At 43.7% G+C, this 19,987-nt stretch overlaps 1 protein-coding gene across 1 annotated transcript in view; it reads left to right on the top strand.

Moving 5' to 3' along the window:
• ITFG1 (integrin alpha FG-GAP repeat containing 1) overlaps positions 1–19,987 on the top strand; it is an 83,426-nt gene that overhangs the window by 18,379 nt on the left and 45,060 nt on the right. Inside the window, exon 7 of the mRNA XM_087827172.1 lies at positions 13,906–13,967. Within this exon, the coding sequence (XP_087683298.1) occupies positions 13,906–13,967 (62 nt within the window). The remainder of the gene's footprint in view (positions 1–13,905; positions 13,968–19,987) is intronic.

Below are 19,987 nucleotides of genomic sequence, written 5' to 3'. Positions count from 1 at the left end.
GGAGCCATGATCAGACCAGACTCCATTGGTGTGGCTGTTGTTTCAGCTCACGAGGAGACACATGCCTGAGGCTCTTGCTCTGTCGTGCTGTGAAGGTAGATCAGTAGCCCATTTTCCTGAGGCACTGTTCAGTATAACAGCCCTCCTCGTGGTCTCAGCAGCTACTGAGGGCCATTGTCAGGTCCATTATGTCCACAGGAGTTACAGAATGTGGCACCATAAACCTGTCCCTCCTCTGCATGGACAGTTAGCTGAATCTTCTATTAATAAAAGGAACTTCCATCATTATCTCTGTAGTCACCTGGTGCAGTTGAGACAGGCAGGTTAAATGCTTGATTCCCCCCATCCATCTATCCATTTTTTTCCAGTTTTAAAAAATGTGGTAAAGTACACCTCACATAAAATTTACCCTCGTAACTATTTTTAGCTGTACAGTTCAGTCGTCGTAAATACATTCATAACACTGACCTGTCATCTAACTTTTTTCATCTCATAAAACAAACTCCACCTGTTTCCTCTGGCAACCACTGTTCTGCCTTCCATCTCTGGTGTTTGCTACTCTGAGCACTTCAGAAAGATGAAATCATATGGTATTTATTATGTTGTGACTGGCTTATTTCACTTAGCATAATGCCCTCCAGGCCCATCCATGTTGGCAGATTTCCTCTGAAAATACTCCATTTTATATACTACTCCACTTAAGTTATTTCCATGTCTTGGGTGTTGTGAATGATGCTGCAGTGAACATGGGGGTGCTGGTGTCTCTTCAACATAATGTTTCTTTTCCTTCAGATATAATCCCAGAGTGGGATTGCTGGATCATATGGCAGCTCTATTTTAGGTTTCAAGGAGCCTCCATAGTGCTTTTTTCCTAGTGGCTGCACCAGCGGTGCACAAGGCTTCCCTGATCAGCGCACCTTCACCAGCGCTTGGTATCTCATGTCCTCTTGATGCAGGCCTTCTGACAGGCATGAGGATGGTATCTCATTGTGGTTTTGATTTGCATTTCAACATCACCTGACAATTTCTTTAATATCACAAATACTTTTCACTCACTCATTAATTTCAATAAACACAACAAAGAAAGATTCAGCCTCAGGGCTTGGGTCAAGTAGCTGTTTTCTCTGCCTAGAATGTTCCTCATCCAGGTACCTGTGTCACCTCCTTCAAGTTATTTCTCCAAATACACTTTACCTCCTTCATGTCTTCACTCAAATGCCGCCTGACTTCTTGTCGAGGCCTGCTGTGTGTTCAAAAGTGCAGCTCTTGAGCACTGCGCTTTGCCCTTGCTCTGCTTCTGTTTTTCTCCAAAGCCCTCTCACTCTGTTTTGCAAGTACAGCATTTGCTAAATGAAGATACACTTATTTCATTGTGTCTCCTCAATCTATAGCATAGACTCCGGCAGGCAGGGCTTTTTGTTTGCGTTTGTCATTCATTTCTCCAGTGTCTGGGACAGTGTCTGGCACCCAGTCGGAACCTGATGGGCATCTGTTGAACACACAGTCCAAATGTGGACAGCAGAACAGACCCTGAAGACAGCTGGTGCATCACAGAGTGCCCAGCCTGTCCCCGATTGGTAGGCCTCTTTCAGCCAAAGACTCAATGGCCAACAAAGGAAGCTCTTGTTGCAAATGGTGTTTGTTTGCACAAGTTCAGACTTATATTTTTAATGGGTTTTCTTTTAAAATTCCACAAGGACTATCTCAGGATTATAAAAGCTTAGGAACTTTACCTGTGGGTTTTTTATCTAAGCAGATGTAGAAAAATAATGGAGACTTTTTTTTCAAGAATTCTGTCCATTCTTCTAAAAAATACAAATTAAACCATTTCAACCCATAAGATATCTTAAGGTTATCTTATAAATCCCTTCTAAATGCATTCAGCTTGAACTGATTCAAATCCTGTTGTAAATAATAGGTGATCTTTATCGGCAAAGATGAAGAGACCTGTTTACTAAACTGCAGTTGTGTCTCTGATGTTATCCTCTGTTCTCTGATAAGAACAGGGCACCCGGGACAGAGTAATAGGAAATGCTTTTTGTGAGCATCCTACAACTTCTCTCATACTTACACACATTTATTCCTAAACACGTCTTTCACAAACTGCAGATACCATCTGTTGTAGTAGCATCACCTTTGCTTGTTCATAACTATTAGTACCTGGGCTTAACCCAGGGATGTCCACCCTTCCTCACCCTCTCCACCAAAAAGTGTATCAAAGTATTGCATCTGATCATCGCTGTGCCTTCTGATATGAAAAGCACACATTTGCAGCCCACATGACCCACTGGCAGAGCCTGCCCAATTCTCACCAGTGGTCACAAGGCATGCTATTGCTTGTGGCCTCAACCCCTGCAAACATGAGGAAAAGATAACTCGCTTCCCAGCCAGATAAAAACATAGTTACCAAAAGAGGTAAAACAAAATCTTTACTTGTTTAGGGCACCATGAGCCCAACTGCACGTATTAAAAGTGTACTTGATAAACATGCTGCTTGAGATGGAGGGAGAGCTTATTAGAGCTGGTAACAGGATGGGAAGTTCTCACCTTTGCCTGATGGAAACTTCTGTCTGCTAAGGTACATCTCTTAAAGTGTTTTTTCAAAGAGAAGGAGAATAAAATGTAGCTCTCTGTGAAAATTCACTTAATGGTATTGCTTCATTTACCCTTTATCTCATTTTCACTGAATGCATTATCTATTAATAGATGATACCAATTAATTTCCTTGCACCGTGGTAGCATTTCTTATATGCTGTGCAGTCTGTCAAAGGGGCTCTAGCCCTCAAAACCTGATCTGGGAAGAGGGGATACTTACCCAAGCTGATAGAAAGGACCAGGAGAGACGCCTGTCTCTTCCTGAGGCGGGAGGTTCTTCCCATTGTGGGTCTTATCTGGCCTGACCCGGACACGTGGTGTGGAGGGCTGGTTCCCCTCTCTGACTCATGTTTACTGACACAGTCTGGTAAATGGGCTTTCCCTGGGTGGAGAAAGGGCACCATTGAAACCATATGAGCTCTCTGGTGTCACTAGAGCTGCACTGGGTACACTGGAAAAGGAACTAGTGACACTGTCCACATTAGCATTCTGAGCAGAATGCCTGCCAGTGGATGAAACTCTCTGGCTGTCAGGAAGGAGCTGATTTATTGGGGGTGTGATTGCCTTGGTGACCTTGCTTGGTGTCTGATTTATTTTCAGGGATAGGAACAGAGAAGGCAACCTGAATCAAGTTAATATTTTCTTCTTAGAAACAGGTTGCCTTGGTTATATTCAGGCTTTTACAAATTACCGGCACTGTAGGGAGTCACTGAGAACTGAAGTGAGCCAAACGAACTTCAGGGGCAGGAGCGGGAGCTTCACCGTCTCCTTCCTGGGGAGTTGTTCCCGGGTGGGAGACGCCTGGTGGCCCATGTCTAAGCCCTCCTGCATATCCCCAAATCCCCAAATTGAGCAGTCGTCTTTCAGGAGGTATTGAGTTGCATATATTAACTCAGACCTTTTTTCTTTTCCTGCCTCACGCTTCCTGCCATTTCTTTGTTCCTCAGCACCTCTAAATAGACACTAGGAATGAAGAGAAGGAAATTAAGGTGTTCTGCGGTTTCCTCTGTTTTAGTAGCAGGGAGGCGGGCGAGCTGCGAGCCACCCGGTAGCTCGGTCTCAGGGCGGGCCGCCCACTTTGTGCGCCTGCTCGGCAGGAGCTCTCAGCCAGGGCCTCACTGCTGTAAGGAGAGGCGTCCATGAGCCTTAGAGAGTCATGCTTCAGAGTGCTCGTAAAGGCTCCAAACTCAAAGTGGCGTATGACTTCTTTGCTCAGGGACCTTCGGGGCTCCCTGTATCCTCTGGATGGGATGCTGTTCCTTCCCTGGCACAGGTAGTGACTGTGGCCCCCACTCCAGCTTCGCAGCCCGAGTTCCCGCTGGCGCTGGACTAGCCTCTGCTTCCTCCCATGCCGCTGCCTCTGCTGTCTCTCTGCCCCAGGCGCTCTCAGCCATGCCGTGGTGACATTTTGAGCTGGGTACTTTTTTGTTGTGGGGAGCTGTCCTGCTTTATGCGCCCTCCCCTCCATTCTCCACTTCTCTCCCTGTCCGTGGGGCATCCTTGCAGTCTCTTAACCTCTCTGATTCTCTCACACTCAGACACTGGGATCCTCGGATACCCAGCCACCTGAAGAAAAGGACATTGTAGTCATTGAGCTAGGAGGCTTTCCCTGACTCAGGCTCAGTCTGCAGTCAGGCCCTCTCTTACTCTATCTCACGGTGACCGAACTTTGTGTTCACTCTGTCGCCGTTTGAAATTGAAGTCGCCCCTCTCATCCTGGGGCATGTCAGGTGCTGTGTCTCACTCCCCTCCCCTCTTATCGTCTCCTCTCCCCTTCTTCCTCCCTCCCACATGCTACCCTTGGAGAAGGAAGCAGAGCACATTTCAACAGCCACTAGCTGCATTGTCCCATGCCAGCCTTTCGCAGAGATTTGCGCTGAGTAGCTTCAGAGGCAAATGGAGACCTCCCTCCTTGCCCACCCTCCATATGCTTAAAAAATGGAAAGGGGCACTTGAGTGTAGTCTGTTACTATTGCGTACACTGAAGTAAGGAAATAGTCTTTGGTCATCAGACATGTAAAACATTAGGCAGACCTTGAGCAAGAGGCTGGTGCAACGTTTAGCAGCAGGTTATGTTACGAGGTTTGACATTTCTACACACCTGCCTGCTGAATTTAGATGCGCTTTAACCTGATATCCAGGGTCGCATACTGCTGACCACAAACACACGGTCCCAATACTGTGTTTTCTGGAAGGAAGTTTTCAAAACTCAACATTTTTTACAGCATTTTGAAATTGAATATTTTTATTATTAATAGAACTCTAGAAGAGAAATTTTATTTTAAAACAGCATTTGGTTCCCTTAGATACTCGGTTCTTACTGACTTTATAATGATAAAAATAGAATGTTTTATGTCTATTATATAGTGTTTTCCATGTACTAATAATATACTCCTAACAGTGATTGTTAATCTCCTAAAAATTTCTTTCAACCTTTATAAGTAATTGACCACATTGTGCTGACATTTTAACTGTTACTGGTTGTTAATGGGTTTGGATTGTAGTGTAGACTTTAAATGAAGCTGTTTGCCTAGGCTCTTCCCCTGAATCAGAATGTGACCTGCTGTGTCTTTTTCAAGATCGTTTTGGTTATTTGGGGGTTCTTGAAATTCCAAATGACTTAAGTAAAATATGTTAAATTTATAGAGCATCCATAGAACTTTCCTTTCTGGCTTAACCAGCCATCCCCTTCTTTGTTTTGCTACAGTGTCTTAGCTAGGTTTTGAGTCTTAAAAGATGATGTTTGACTCTTATGTAAGGCCCTTTGACATTAAAAAGAAAGGTTACTCTCTTCTCGTTGCAGCGAACACACTTCACCTGCCTGTAAATAGCATTCTACTGTTACAGGTTACGTCCTGCTGTCCAAGGCAGAGGGGACAGTTACAGGGAGGTTAATTAGAGGTTTTTAGTCACTCTAAGGTTTGCTATTTATGTTACAACTATAAGTGTCTTAAATTACTCTGCATAGCTATTTGCAGGAAGCTTTAACGCGTTCCATGTACACTGAATTCTCGTGTTTAGTCACTATTGTGCTGGTTTCTGCTTCAACAGAAATGTGTATAATTTCACATGTGGAGTTTAGACACTGCTTTAATCAAATTCTGTAACCTTGAGGATATGCTTCGCAGAATTACCATTAACTCAGATTTTGTACAGTTTGGGTGGGTCTGGGAGCAAGTTTTTAATTGTCAAGGGAACTTAGAGTGTATATTACATTAATAAGTTTTACCTAATATTTGTTTTTGCTTCAACTTGAAGTTTCTTAATGATCCGATTATTTGGTTTTAACTTATTTCATATATAAAGAAGATTATATACAATCAAATGCCACCTGTTGGTCATATTAGCATTTCACTGATGTCAGTATCATAACTCCTAAAACTATGCAATTACCTATTAATCTCTGATCAACACAAATGTCACCTCCCAGTGAAGCCCCCACACTCACCCCAGCAGTGAATGTCCCGCAGACGTGTTCGAGCTCCAGCAGGGCCACTGCCACGTGGTATTGTTTCCACATCCTCCTGAAGGCAGGGAGCACACCTCGTGTATGTTTCTCCAGTACCTGAGTGCCAGGCGCATAGGAGGTGCTTAAAAGGTGCTGAATGAGTGGTGGATATGATATGAAAGAAAAATGTGAAAGATCTTTTATGCTAACCACATCCTTTTATAGGCAAGGAAATGAATCCCGGAGAGGTTAATACTTTGCTTTGCTTTTCCCAGTTATTGAAATTTATTACACTTTAAGTATTTGATCACTAACTGCTCTGGATTCAGCAGAAATATCCCGTTCCAGTATGTTCCAGAGTAATGTGTAGAAACCACATAGATGGATTACCTCATTAAGGCGATTATTGGTGGCAGATAGCTCCTCTCTGGTGCTCAGAAAGGAAACAGACCAGTTAAGAAAGAAGACAGTGCACAAATCAAGAGTTTCTAGACTGGATGGGGCACAACTGCCTGATGTTAGAGGTTGCTTTTGAGTGACTGTGAGTTTTGGTCATTTTAAATAACTCATTTTGTATGTTTCACTGTCCTGCCCTTGGATCTACAAGAGGAATTAATTACCTGCTAAGCTCAGCTGACCCTGCGTATTACGTTTTGCAGTTAATTCTGAGGTAGCAGTTATCAGAGAGACTGACAGCTTCTGCTCATAAATTTCATGCCTTTCTCACCTTGATTGACTCATGCACGTAAATATATTACTTGTGGTTGAATTTGTTTTCAGTGTCTAGCCACTATTCTTATAGCAACATTGAGGTTTCTCCTCTAATCCAACCCTCTGAGTAGGAGCCCATCGCATAGTGAAAATTCAGAATTCTGTTAAAAATGAAATAACTCAGGAGGCAGAAATACATAAGATACATTTGGTGGGAAAGAGCTTTCACAAGTGTAGATACACACACAGGATTCTCATTCAGACGAGGCAGGTACTCGGACACATCGTGCTGTTTTTACTGCCAAAGAACTGGTTTTGGGTAGCAATGCTTGTGTAAGCAGCTGTTGAAAAATTAGCAAGTGTGACATCTTTATAAATTAGTAAATTAGGCATAGGTGGACCTGATAAGAAAGGATCAGGATTTTGGAATTAAAGGGGACTAATGGAAATAGGTAACTGTATTGGATAAACCAAATGGATGCAGGTGGACTTGATTGCCCTAAAAAGAAAACATCAGACCAAATGTAGTTCTAGAATTTGTATTATTAAACCTTAATTCAAGGAAATTTGCTTTAATGAGAATTGGTGGAAAATCGGAACATCTTAGCAAAGATGAGCACCAGGCTCCTGCTCTCTAGCTCTCTCCATCATCAGGGATGATCACCCCTCATGAATCCTTTACCTTCTGGAACACAGGACTCTCCCAGGGGATGGAATTTTGAATTAATGTCTGTTAACCCACAGAAACATCACAAGATTGGAAATATTACAACGGCAGACTCCCCCAGATTCCTGAAGGCCCTGACCTCACAGGAGTCAACTAAGATGGACATATTCCCTAGACTTCAAAATACTGCTGAGTCTTTCAGTTCAACACAGTTGTAAAAAAATAAATCCCTAGGATAAAAATGTAGTAATTAAAATATACCTCTTCCTCGTTTGTTAATAATTCTTGTCATATGAGAAGTATAACCCCTTGGCATTCACCTCCAGGGCAGTGGGCAGGCTCCATCCTCATTTGCTGCCAGCAGCCTGTCTCTTGGAGTTTATTGTTTTCACCTAAGATTTTCCTATTCGCACATGATCTGAAATCAATTTATTTTTCTTACAACAAAAGTACTTCTGCTAATGATTTGACTGGTGCGGGAAGGCAGGGCAGGGATACGTTTCTTTTTTACTCAGCATAGGGGCTGTCAGTTTTGAACGACGTGTGTCTGTGCCCAAGTCTCTGTGTGTTCTGTACACTCTCTTAAGTGAGAGGTGGTCAGGGCTCTCTGCTGAGCCTCCTGAATCTCCATTCTGGGCCCAGTGTTTCAGGACAGGGGGTAGAGAGGGAGTGGGAGAGGGAGGGAGGGGGAGGGAGAGAGGGAGAGAAGAGAAATCTAAATAGAAGGCTATAGACTTGAAAACTGAAATTGTGAAGTGATGACTAGGAATTGAGACTTCTTCCTAAGAATAGTACCCTGTGACCAGGGACCCATTTAGACATTCCTCATATGACCCTACTAAACCTGTGCACCTGTGCAGGATTTTATAAAGGAAATGTAGAAAGCAGGGCTGGTTCTCTGCAAACCACTGTAACCAGAGCAATAATCTATCAGAGGTTTCACAGTGAGCCTGCAAATATGCTTGTCATTGTTTGCCCATACTGCTTAAAGTATTTTGAATTAGACCTTAATATTTTTAAGATCTTAATATTTTAAGTATGTGAATCCTATTTTCAAATTCTATTTTCATAACAACAGCTGGCTGTAGCTAATTAGTCACTGTCCTCTCGGGTCAATGATGGGCTTTTTCATTCATCTAAGTCCCCTACTTCCCACTGCCCCTCATACTGAGACTTATCACTTAGGGTGCCCTGTGTCCTTTTACACTCTGGTCATCATGGGTGTACTTATCTAAGTTAGGGCCTCGCACTCACAGCCCTTGAGTTGGTGACCTCTGAGCAACAGAATGCAGTTAAACTGCCTGGGAAGGGGAGGGGCTTTGGCATTCACTGATGTATCAGTGATCACCAGTCCTGTGCCCTTGGTGTACTTCTCTATGAACAGTGGAGAGGTGAAAGATATTTTTATTCTGTGCCCTTACGCAGCCCTCTCACCAAGGCCTGAGAAACGGGGCAGGACCACAGGACAGATGCACAAGAGCTGGCATAGCCTCTGGCTCAGGCACAGAAGCAGGACAGGTGTACTGCTGCTCTGAACCTTTCTTTCTGGTGATGCTGCAGGTGTTTTATCAGCTGTATTTTTCCAAATCAACCATAGTCTTGCTCTTTTGCGAATACAGTGACGACTATCGTCCAAGGAGAATTCCTATAGGCAGGAACTCTAAATGACATGAATACGTTTTTAAATTTCCACTGAAATAATTTCCTTAAACACTGAGACTTCACGTAAAAGGATACAGTGCCGGAGTCACTGTTGTTAACCTCTTCCTTGGTGCCCTGGTTTATCAGGTGCTAGGTGCCCATCATCATCATCAACCTTTCAGCGCACATAGTCAGACGTTCAGCTTAAGTTTCCCAAACTCCTGAAGGCTTCTCTTTGATGCCGTCCGGGACCAGAGGGCTCTTCTTTTGAAGGGAAGGCTGTTACTTGGCAACGGTTAAAATGCAGTAGCTCAGTCCTCCAAGCTGTGAAGGGAGGTCACTGAAGCCTGTACCATTTAGTGTTTTTGTACACACCTGCTTGACTGTGTGTCAGTATTTTCTGTGTAAGAAACTGTATGTGCATGAATATTTCCACTATTCTTGTTAGGACTCTAGGGAAAAAGGATGTGATTGAGCTTGGGTTTGGGTTCTGAGTCTTTCAGGAATGCATGATGCGATGTGTTGTTAAGGATTGTTTCTTCAGGTGAACACTAGTGATGTCACTATCCTTGACTTATTTCTATTAACATTTTTTAATTTAGTTTTCAAGACAGAAAAGGGACACCCATATCCAGAATACTTTTCTACTGCTGTAAAATGCCACTCCTGCAGTGAAGACTCCCAGTGTAATCGCCCACCCAAACTTTTCATTCTGACCCCTGAATCCCTTCCTCCCTATGCCACCCTGCCCCTCCTTGATCAAGCACCCTCAGAATATAGTCTCAGGCACACTCACCTGGCTCCTGCCCATACATGTAACTAAGTCCTGGACTTAATTCAGTTTCTAGCTTCTTTTCCCCTACCTGCCCACCACATTCCTAACCAGGTTATCTTGTAACTTAACCTCACCTTCTGGCCTATTGGCCAGGAGAGAAGGCAGGCTGGACAGCAGGAAGAGGGAAGCATATTACCTGATGGGGAAGAAACTTCTCCATTGTCTTCAAATAGGAAATAATACCAGCCTTTAACCGCAGAGAGTGGGCCACTTCTGCAGGCTCTGAGGGTCAAGCGAATCTAGGAGCCAAGATCCTGAGGCTCATCACAAAGGTATTCCTATTCCATAGGCCAGGTATTACTCTTTCCCAATTAGGGTCTTGCGTGGCAGAACTGCTTAGGTTGAGAATTTGACCTTCTCGGGAGCAATGCTACTCTTACTGGAAAGGAGAATGCGGGTCTGTGCTGCGTAGTGCGAGCGTGGGTCCTTACTGCCCGTGTGTTAGTTGCCCAGCTCCAGAATCTCAGCGTCTGCTCCCTCAGGTCACCTTCTGTATCAGTTGTTATAGGGCTTGCCTGGAAAGCAGACTCCCAGGTGGGGATTAGTGATCAAAAAGTTTAATTTGAGGAGCACTCTCATGGACAGTGCCACTGGAAGGAAGAAGGAGGCAGAGGTGGGCTCTGATTCAGTGTCAGTAAAAGCCACTTTGCCCCTAGGACACTGCACACAGAGGCCTGCAGACTTGCTGAGCTGTGCTGAGGGTCAAGCCCTAATTCCTCTGCACCAACCACTTACTGAGTGCAGGCAAGTACAGAGGGGACATAGCATTGTCAGGTAGTTCTTTCAGCCGAGCTGTTCCCGAAAGGATTGACAACTGGGGCTGTCTGTCCATGTATTTCCAGCTGCCGAGGGAGTCAGCCCTCCCTTCCTAAGGGGAACAGGTGGGTGTCACAGCATCCAACCAGCCTCATTGAGCGCATGTCCTTTTGTTTCACTGTGAATTACTCTTAAACTCGAGGGTGGGAGGGGGAACATTACCGAGTTGTTGACTAAAATATTTTCTAGCTGTTCTTTTATTCTCATTTCGTTCAAGGCCTGAGGCATGATTCTTCATATTGAATTGTTAATAATTAATTGTTCCTATTTTTATTTCTCCACATAATGCATCATTTATTGTCTGTAACCTCTGTACGTAATTGAATAGTGAAATGAATTTTTTAAATCAATTTTACAAGGTACTTCAAATCCTTTTTTTATATATATCTTTATTGATTTCAGAGAAAAGAAGGGAGTGGGAGAGAGAGAGAGAAACATCAGTGATGAGAGAGAGTCATTGATCGACTGTCTCTTGCATGCCCCTGACCAGGGACAGAGCCCACAACCCCGGGCCCGACTGGCAATCGAACCGCAATCTCCTGAATCTTAGGTTGAAGCTCAACCGCTGAGCCACTCCCGGCCAGGCAGTACTTCCAATCCTTTATCTCACTTCACTAGTTTTCAAAGTCAATAAATAGCTAGTGAAGCTACAAAAATACAATCAGTAAAGCTTTTGTGTTATAATTCTTAAATTTTCAACATGTGAATGAAACAACAGAAAGCTCATAATACATCATCTTTTATGCAAATATTTTAAGACTAATGCAACATTAACAGGAAAAAATTCATTGTTTTTCCAGGAATGGTGATAGACTGCTGGTGGCCACCCACCACACCCCTCTAACTTTCTGCTTGGCCATTAGTGGTCACAGAATGAGCTCTTCAGTTCAGTAAAGCTAAAAGGACTTATTAACACAGTGAGCCTTTGATCCCTTGTTGCAAAGCTGCCTCCTCATTCTCACATGGATTAAGACAACAGTGTAATGTTTCCAGTTTGAACAAATTCACCTGTATCATATTAAATAATATCATAATTGCCCCTTTTCTGTATTTTGCTTCTTTCAAATAGCTCAGCACTTTCATTGACGTGGATCTCAGTGATTCTTAGATGTTTCTGTGGTTGTTAATCCCTAATCACTTTCTTATGCCGAGTATCCACATTTTTGGATAATATAAAAATGTAACAGCTTTTGAACATTCTTAGTACAGTAGTCACTGCAATAGGTAAAAAAATACTCATTTCAATGAAATGCTTTAACATAAGACCTTTCTTTTCCCACGACTTTCCATTTGGAGGTGCAATCACGTAACTATTTTTAGACAGTCCAAGCAAATTTGCAATATTTATAGTATTTATTCAACAACCATTTAAACACATGCTGTTTCCAAACACAAAGGAACTCTAGAGATACAAAAATCAATTAGGTGTGACTCCTCCCCTCAGGAAGCTCAGGAGGGACAGATATGAACTGGGGTATCATGGTATATTGTAATAACTGTGGCCATAGAGACATCCTAATGGATTGACAATGGGCAAAAGCTGGGCCTAAGGAGAGAAAGGGCTTGGGAGGAATGGGGACACCTGAGCTCATTTTGAAGACTTAGTTCTCCGGGTGGCTGGGTACAGGAAGTGAGCCAGGAGACAGGTAGGTAGGCCTTCACTGACAGATGAGAAGGGTTACCCCATACCCTGGAAGACAAGGAGTGAGGTCAGGTTTGTACTTCTGTGCTGTCATCATGCTGATGACGATGTAGAGGGTGCCTGGGAAGAGAGGAGGTTGGCTGTGGATGTGTCATCACACATAGACAGTTCTCGGGAGTTTTCCTAGATGAGTGTGGAAGTAAGCACTTCATTGGGATTGTGTGTTTGACAGAGTAAAGAAACTGCTTCGTAAAAGGCCACATGTCTCTGTCCAGAAGCAGAGCGTCCTTGTGTAGTGAAAATGCATGTGGAGATAGTGCATGCGTTCATATAATAAGGGGTGGGTTCACTCACTCATGTCAGGAGTTTTGAGTTCAACTAATAATAAAAGTGAGAAAATTACTTAGCTTCCTGGGGGTTTTTGGAAAATCTTTATTATAATTACTACATAAATTAGTTTCATTAAATTCATATAAAATCTTTACAGAAAATACAAAATATGAATGACAGTTTTCTAAACATATTTAATGGGGGGGGATCCTTTTCTTTAAAATAGTCAGGTTTTCACATTACTCTGAACAATTTTAATTTTTAAAGAACAAAACAATAATGTCATTTTAATGTTCCTATGAGTCAGCTTATGATTTTAAAATTTCCGCATTTGCTGAGTAGAATTGCCATCGTGCAGACGTCGGTGCCGCTGCCGGAGAGGTTTGCAGCTCACCTGACCTTCACAGGAGTAGGATGTTTGATTTACTGTTCACCTGTTTTTTTGTAAATTGTACTTTTTAATAAAATCCCTTTCTTTACTTAGAATATGGGGAGATAATTTTTCTATGACTCATAATTCAAAAGATAACTTACTGTTCATTTAACATGAGTACTAAAGATTTGGGATGCTGTAGTATTGTGATTTAAGTTATGATTGAAAGCCTGAGTGTGATGTGCAGGCAGGGTGAGAAAGCAAAATGTGATTATGGCCAGAATACCTTTTCTTAAAATATAGTCTACCTTATGATAAAAAACAAAATCAACCAAGTAAATGTGCAGATCTAATTGGCTTTATCCAGTGATTCATGAATCAGGCAGCGTCCCATCTAGCAGCTAGAAGGTGGTGCCAAGGGGCTGTGCCCAATGGAAGGGTTTTATAGGAAGAAGATAGGCAGGCAAGGGAGCTATTTGCAAAGGAAAAGAAAGGATTGTTCTGGAGCCTGGGCACCTTTTCTGTAGGGTATGAGAAGGGGAGGGTGTTTATTATGCAGATGACCTCTTGTTTCTATGGAGGGTGGAGAGGACCTGGGTGGCAGACGACCTCACTAGTAGTGCTTTCGGAGGACTCCTACCAAATTCTCCCTCTGCACACACTCCCGTCAGTACAGTGATACAGGGTCACCTGTTCCCCTTTCTTTGATATCAGGCCCATGTAAAATACCACGTAAAGCCTGTGTAAGTACAACAGTATGAATAGCAGTGTTTATGTGTCTCCTTTCTTCCTGTGTTTAAATGTACACATCAGTACAAAACTTACAATTTGATTATTTTTCTTCTAGATTTATTCCTCACGACATTGTCTGCCTCTGGTACCTCGCAGTTTGAGATCTGGGAAAATTTGGTAAGAAATCTTTTCTTTGAAGCATTTTTAAATGATGGCTTTCAGTAAAAGCACACAATTTTAGAAAATAAAACGAAAGTAATCACTTGGTCGGTTGGTCTCAACAATAAATAGAACAACTTGAAGAGCCTTTGCTTGGATTGTTGGATTGCTGCATTCAAACTGCTGAATATTGCTGAAGGAGATGATTCATTCAGCGTCAGTTCCTCTGTAGGTTTTTAGGCACGACTGCCAATTAAAACAATCAGTCTGCCCTGATGTGCCTGTTAACAGGGCCCCTGCCAGGCTGCCTGTCAGCCATTGAGAGAGGGTACTGTCATTTAATTTGTCAGCATGGTGGTTTATTGAAGAAAGCCCTTTTTAAAAGACTAATTTTTCCTCCTCGCCTTCAGGCTTATATAAAAAAATAATTAGAAGAAAACAGATACGAAACTTATTGCCAAATTGACCAAGATTAAGGAGTCTTTCCCAGTACATATATATTTTTTTTAATTTTAATTTATTTTATTGTTGAGAGTATTACATATGTTCCCCATTTTCCGCCTCCCTCCACCCATCTCCCAGCCCATCCCAGGCCTTCACCTGTCTATTGTCTGTATCCAGGGGCTGTTACTAATTTGTCCTCAGCCCCTTCATCGTTTTTGCCCATCCCCCAAGCCCTCCCATCTGGCAGCTATCAAAATGTTCTCTGCATCTCTGAGTCTGTTGCTGTCATGCTTGTTCATTTATTTGGATTTGTAGATTCAATTATTGATAGGTACTTATTGCTATTTTATTGCTCATATATTTTACTTTTTTCTTCTTCGTCTTCTTAAAGAAGACCCTGTAACATTTAATGTAATACTGGTTTGGTGGTGGTGGACTCCTTTAGCTTTTTCTTATCGGGGAAGCTCTTTGTCTGACCTTCAATTCTAAATGATAGCTTTGCTGGGTAGAGTAATATTGGTCATAAGTCCTTGATTTTCATCACTTTGAGTATTTGCCAATCCCTTCTGGCCTGCAAAGTTTCTCTTGAGAAATCAGCTGACAGTCTTATGGGAGCTCCCTTGTAGGTAACTAATTGTTTTGCTCCTGCTGCTTTTAAGGTTCTCTCTTTGCCTTTAAACTTTGGCATATTAATTATGATGTGTCTTGGTGTGGGCCTCTTTGGGTGCCTCTTGTTTGGGACTCTCTGTGCTTCCTGGACTTATATGTCTATTTCTTTCACCAGGTAGGGGAACTTTTCCTCATTATTTTTTCAAATACGTTTTCAATTTCTTGCTCCCTCTCTTCTCCTGACATCATCCCCATGATGTGAATGTTGGTACACGTGAAGTTGTCCCAGAGGCCCCTTACACTGTCTTCATATTTTTTATTATTTTTTCTTTTTTGCTGTTCTTATTATAAAAAAATTTTTTGAATTTTTTTTTAATTTATTTCAGAGAGAGGAAGGGAGAGGGAGAGAGAGCTAGAAACATCAATGATGAGAGAGTCATTGATTGGCTGCCTCCTGCACTACCTCCTACTGGGAATTGAGTCTGAAACCCAGGCTTTGCCCTAACTGGGAATTGAGGTGTGACCTTCAGGTTTATGGGTTGACACTCAACCACTGAGCCACTCCAGCCGGGTACTTTCTGCTGTTCTGATTGGGTGTTTTTTGCTTCCTTGTATTCCAAATTCTTGATTTGATTCTGAGTCCTCTACTGTTTTATTTCAGTTAGTGTAGCCTTCATTTCTTTTTTCTTTTTCTTTTTTTAATAAATTTTTTAAAATATATCTTTTATTGATTTCAGAGAGAGGAAAGGAGAGGGAGAGAGAGAGATAGAAACATCAATGATGAGAGAGTCATTGATCAAGCCCGCAACCCGGGCATGTGCCCTGACTGGGAATCGAACCCCAATCGCCTGGATCCTAGGTCGATGCTCAACCACTGGAGCAGGACTTGCTTCAGGGGGGCTTTGGTGCTCACCGAATCTGCTCTTTGAATGTGTCACTTGTGGAGGTGGTAGAGCTGTAATCCATTGTGGTCAAAGCTCACCACTGAGTCCACTGGCTTTGGAGCCTCCCAGGAGGTGCAAAATCACCACAGCCTGTGCCGTGCCCTGGGCCTCCCAGCATGAGCTACACAGCAATCTGTAGATGGCTGCTACTTGTTTGGGCTTGGAGGCGCCCAGGAGAGGCCAAGCTGTGAACCAGGGTGAGCTGCCACTAGTGTCGGGCCTGGGGCTACTTACTGAGAGGTATGGGGCGCACTGAGGCCAGCTGCTGCTCGTTTGAGAGATTTTAAGAAAGTCTGAAGGATGAGGCAAGGAAAAGCCAGTGGAAATGACTTGGATGAGCCTGCAAGTAAGGAGGGGCAGGGCTGGGTGAAAAGTGTGAGGCAGGTTGATGGAACTTCAGATATGCCACAGCCTGGTGGAACTGGGGAGGGCTCAGCAAAGGAACACTGGCCTCTGCTAGCTTTTCTGTCTGGGAGAAAGCTGCCCCTCTAGCTCTCACCCTGATTCCAAACAAGTTAGCTCCTCCCTGAACATTGCAGGTTCCTTTCAAGCTGCTGCCCAGTGCTGGAGCTCAGAGGGAGTGAGTCCAATTAAGTCCATGTGTGGGCCCTTTAAGAGGAGCTTCTCTGGGGCCAGCATCCTCCAGGTCACTCAGGCACAATCCCCACTGGTTTTTGCAGCCAGTTGTTGGGATTTTTCTTCCTTCTACTGGAACCCTGGCCTGGGGGGGCTTGGTGTGGGGCTGATATCTCTTGCTCCTCAGGGAAACCTCCACAGTCAATCCCTCCCAATTTTAAACCACCACTTGTGGATATGGGACCATCTGGTATCGCAGTTACACTCCATGTCTTCGCCCCTCTTCCTGGCCTTGATGTGCTACTTCTTTAGTACCCTAGTTGTAGGACTTCCATTCAGCTAGATCTCAGGTGGCTCTGAATGATGATTGTAATTTTGATGTGGTTGTGGGAGGCAGCGAGTACAGCATTTATCTATGCCACCATCTTGACCGGAAGCCCCCCCAATACATATACTTTTTAATTGCAAGTAGATGATTCCCAAACTGATGTCATGAATTATTTTATTTTTAGCTTGATATAGATTATCTGAAAGATTAATTAATGAAGAATACATCACCCCAATCTTAAAGCTGAATTTCAGGCTACATAGTAGAGGACAGGATCTGAGGACAGGCCAGACTAGCCGGCCAACACACAACAAGCAGGGCCAGGTGTTAAACCTCAGCAAAGGCCTTGACTTCCAAACTAAGTAATTTGATCTTTTAAAAACATGTAAATTTTTAAAGGTTTTAGGATGGAAAGTGCGATGACTAGAGCTTTCATTATTGCAGTTAGTGTGGCTGCTGCATGTCGGATAGGTCTGTGGAAAATCTGGAGGTGGGAGGTCACACAGGTGGAATTTCCTCTAACCTGGGAAAGAGGGTAACGATGAGAGGAACAAAGTAGTGGGAAGGGTGAGAAAGGATAAACGGAAAGGACAGGATCGCCATCAGTGCAAGAGCGGTGTGTTTTTGCTGGTGACAAGTAGCAGAAAAGGCAAAAGGAAGCCTCAAATTTCAACAGGAAAAGAAAAGTATTTTTGATAAGAGACAAATCAGGGGAGTGGTTGGAAATGTAGGATTAGAGCTCAAGACAGAGAGTAGCTGAGTGTTGTAAAGGGAGAGTTAAGAGGAGAAGGCCAAGCCAGACCGTGGGCAGCACCCCACCCTCAGTGTCAGAGATGTCCACCTCAGGCCACACGATTCTTTATTGCGGGAAGCTGTCCCACGCACTGTGGGCTGTTCAGCAGTGTCCGGATCTCCGCTCACTGTGGTGCTAGTAGCCATTTCCCAGCTGGGACAATCAGATGTCTCAGACATCGTCCAGTGTCCCCAGAGAACAAAATAACCCCGTGAATAAAGGTGTGGACAGATGATAGTCATCATATTGCTTGCCTATTATTTTTTAACATTATAAATAAAGCAGTTTTAACATTAAATATTAACACATGCAGGGCAAAGCACAGTCATTCATGAAAAGGTACTTGTCCCAGGACAGCACTGTGGTGGGATTCCAGCAGAAAATGCAGGTGACTGCCTGACAGCAGCAGTGGGTAGCTATTTCAGTCCTGGTGGTGGTGGTGGTAGTGGCTGTGGCGACTGTGGCAGCAGCAGCAAAAACAGTGGTGTGACTTCCTCTGATAGCCACTGCTAATTGACTGCACGTTTCATGCCATGCTAGTAAGCCCTTTATGTACGTTATCCCACTGATCCTCACAAAGCCTTGTACAAATACATTTCAGAGATAAGTAAATGGATGCTTAGATGAAAACTGATTTATTCAGACCTCCAGGCTAAGCAAAGAGTGGAGCCAGGAGCTCAACTAGGAAATCTGTCTCTAGAGCGTCTACCCTGAAGTCATTGTGCAATCGCTCAGAAACCAAGGAGGCAGCAGGATGTAGCTGCAGCAGAATCCCTAGTGAGTTGGCCCAGTGGGGCTGCAGGAATGCAGTGAGGGCCATAAGAACAGCATGGTGGAGAATGGGACAATTGGAGTGGAGGACCCCTACGTGGCAGCCCATGAGAAAAGCACCGCAGCTCATAAGCACAGGGCAGCCGCTGTGAAAATACCTGCTGAGTGCTTGGTAACTTCCCACTGTGCAGAACACCTTCTAATCCATCACTGCACAGAGTCATTTCCCTGCAACAGTGGAGAACCCAGCCCCAGAGCAGTCGGTGGCTGTTCCAAAGTGATGCAACTCGTCAGTGAGCGCAGGACTGTACCCCGCGTCACCTGACTCCATGTCTAGTGCCCTTTCTACTCTCCCATAAGACAACTGACCATATGGTACCTTTCCTGCATTAGACAAGTACATAGCAGGTTCATCTTTGAAAGGAAGTGTAGTCACGTGTGACTTTAAAATGTGATATCTCCTAAGAGTAATAACACTGATGATGAAGTTTATTTAGAGTCATTTTTATCAAATACTAAATACATAACTGGCACGAATCTGAATGGAAATTAAGTTACAGAGGTTTAGACTGCCAAGTGGAGTGAAGACCAAGTAATGGTAGTGCTGGGAAGGTAAGTTCGATGGCATGTTGTCTTTTCCCAGCTGAGTCCTGTGTGCACTGCACTCTTCATGCCCTCGCCGTGGCAGGAGTAGACCTCTTCCTCCAGCGATTGGAGGAGGGTGTTTATTGCTCTTTCACTGAGGCTCCCGGTGAATGTGGCGTCTCAGACATGGGCGGCCATCCTGGGCAGTGTTCACTGTTTTGCTGGAGGCTCGTCATGAGGTTATATGTGGAAGCATTCCTGGATGTACTACTAACTTTAACAGCATCAGTGAGCAAGCAGCTCATCCACTCGAGTCTGTGTGATGAGCTGATGTTCAGCTCTGTGTTCTGTGAGGCTGATTGTTGGAGAGAGATTCTCCGTTCATTGTAGAATCAATGTGTCCCCTCTGCCCAGTGCTCTGATCATTCTAAAGTGCAGAAGCCACTCTGCATGCCTGTCATGTAACCTCAGGTGTTCGGCAAGGCTGCAAAGAAATTCTATGGTATAAGGTACCTACAGAAATGAGGTTTCTGTAGGAGAATCATTCACAGAGCACATTGATACTTCAGTCACAGTGGGGAACACATGTCTGCGTGGGGACAGTGGAGTGTTAGGTGGTTGGAAAGCTGCCTGTCCCAGGCCACATCCAGACACTTGCTCTTGGTCCTCGCACGTGGTCTTCCTGCTGCCGAAGCAGCAGCGCCTTCCCCTGCACATGTCGGGTGACTGGCCACAGAGGAGCAGACCCAAGAGGAGTAAAGGATTTGTATATTTAACATTTGTAAATAGACAGGTGTCCTCTGTAAAGTATGTAGGAGTCAGCGTATCAAATAGTTAATCAGAAGAGAGCTCAGTATAAAACTGAAAGCTCAAAACCCCAGATTCGTGTTTTGGCTTATTTGTCTTGTGTCCTGATCTAGACTCTGAAAGAAAGGCAGACATTTGAAGATATGCATGTTATTTTCACAAATCAGACGTGTCCTGCTCC

This window comes from Miniopterus natalensis, chromosome 18 (assembly GCF_054644295.1).
Source record: "Miniopterus natalensis isolate mMinNat1 chromosome 18, mMinNat1.hap1, whole genome shotgun sequence".
NCBI classification, from domain to species: domain Eukaryota; kingdom Metazoa; phylum Chordata; class Mammalia; order Chiroptera; family Miniopteridae; genus Miniopterus; species Miniopterus natalensis.
This window is presented reverse-complemented; position numbering and strand designations above follow the sequence as displayed.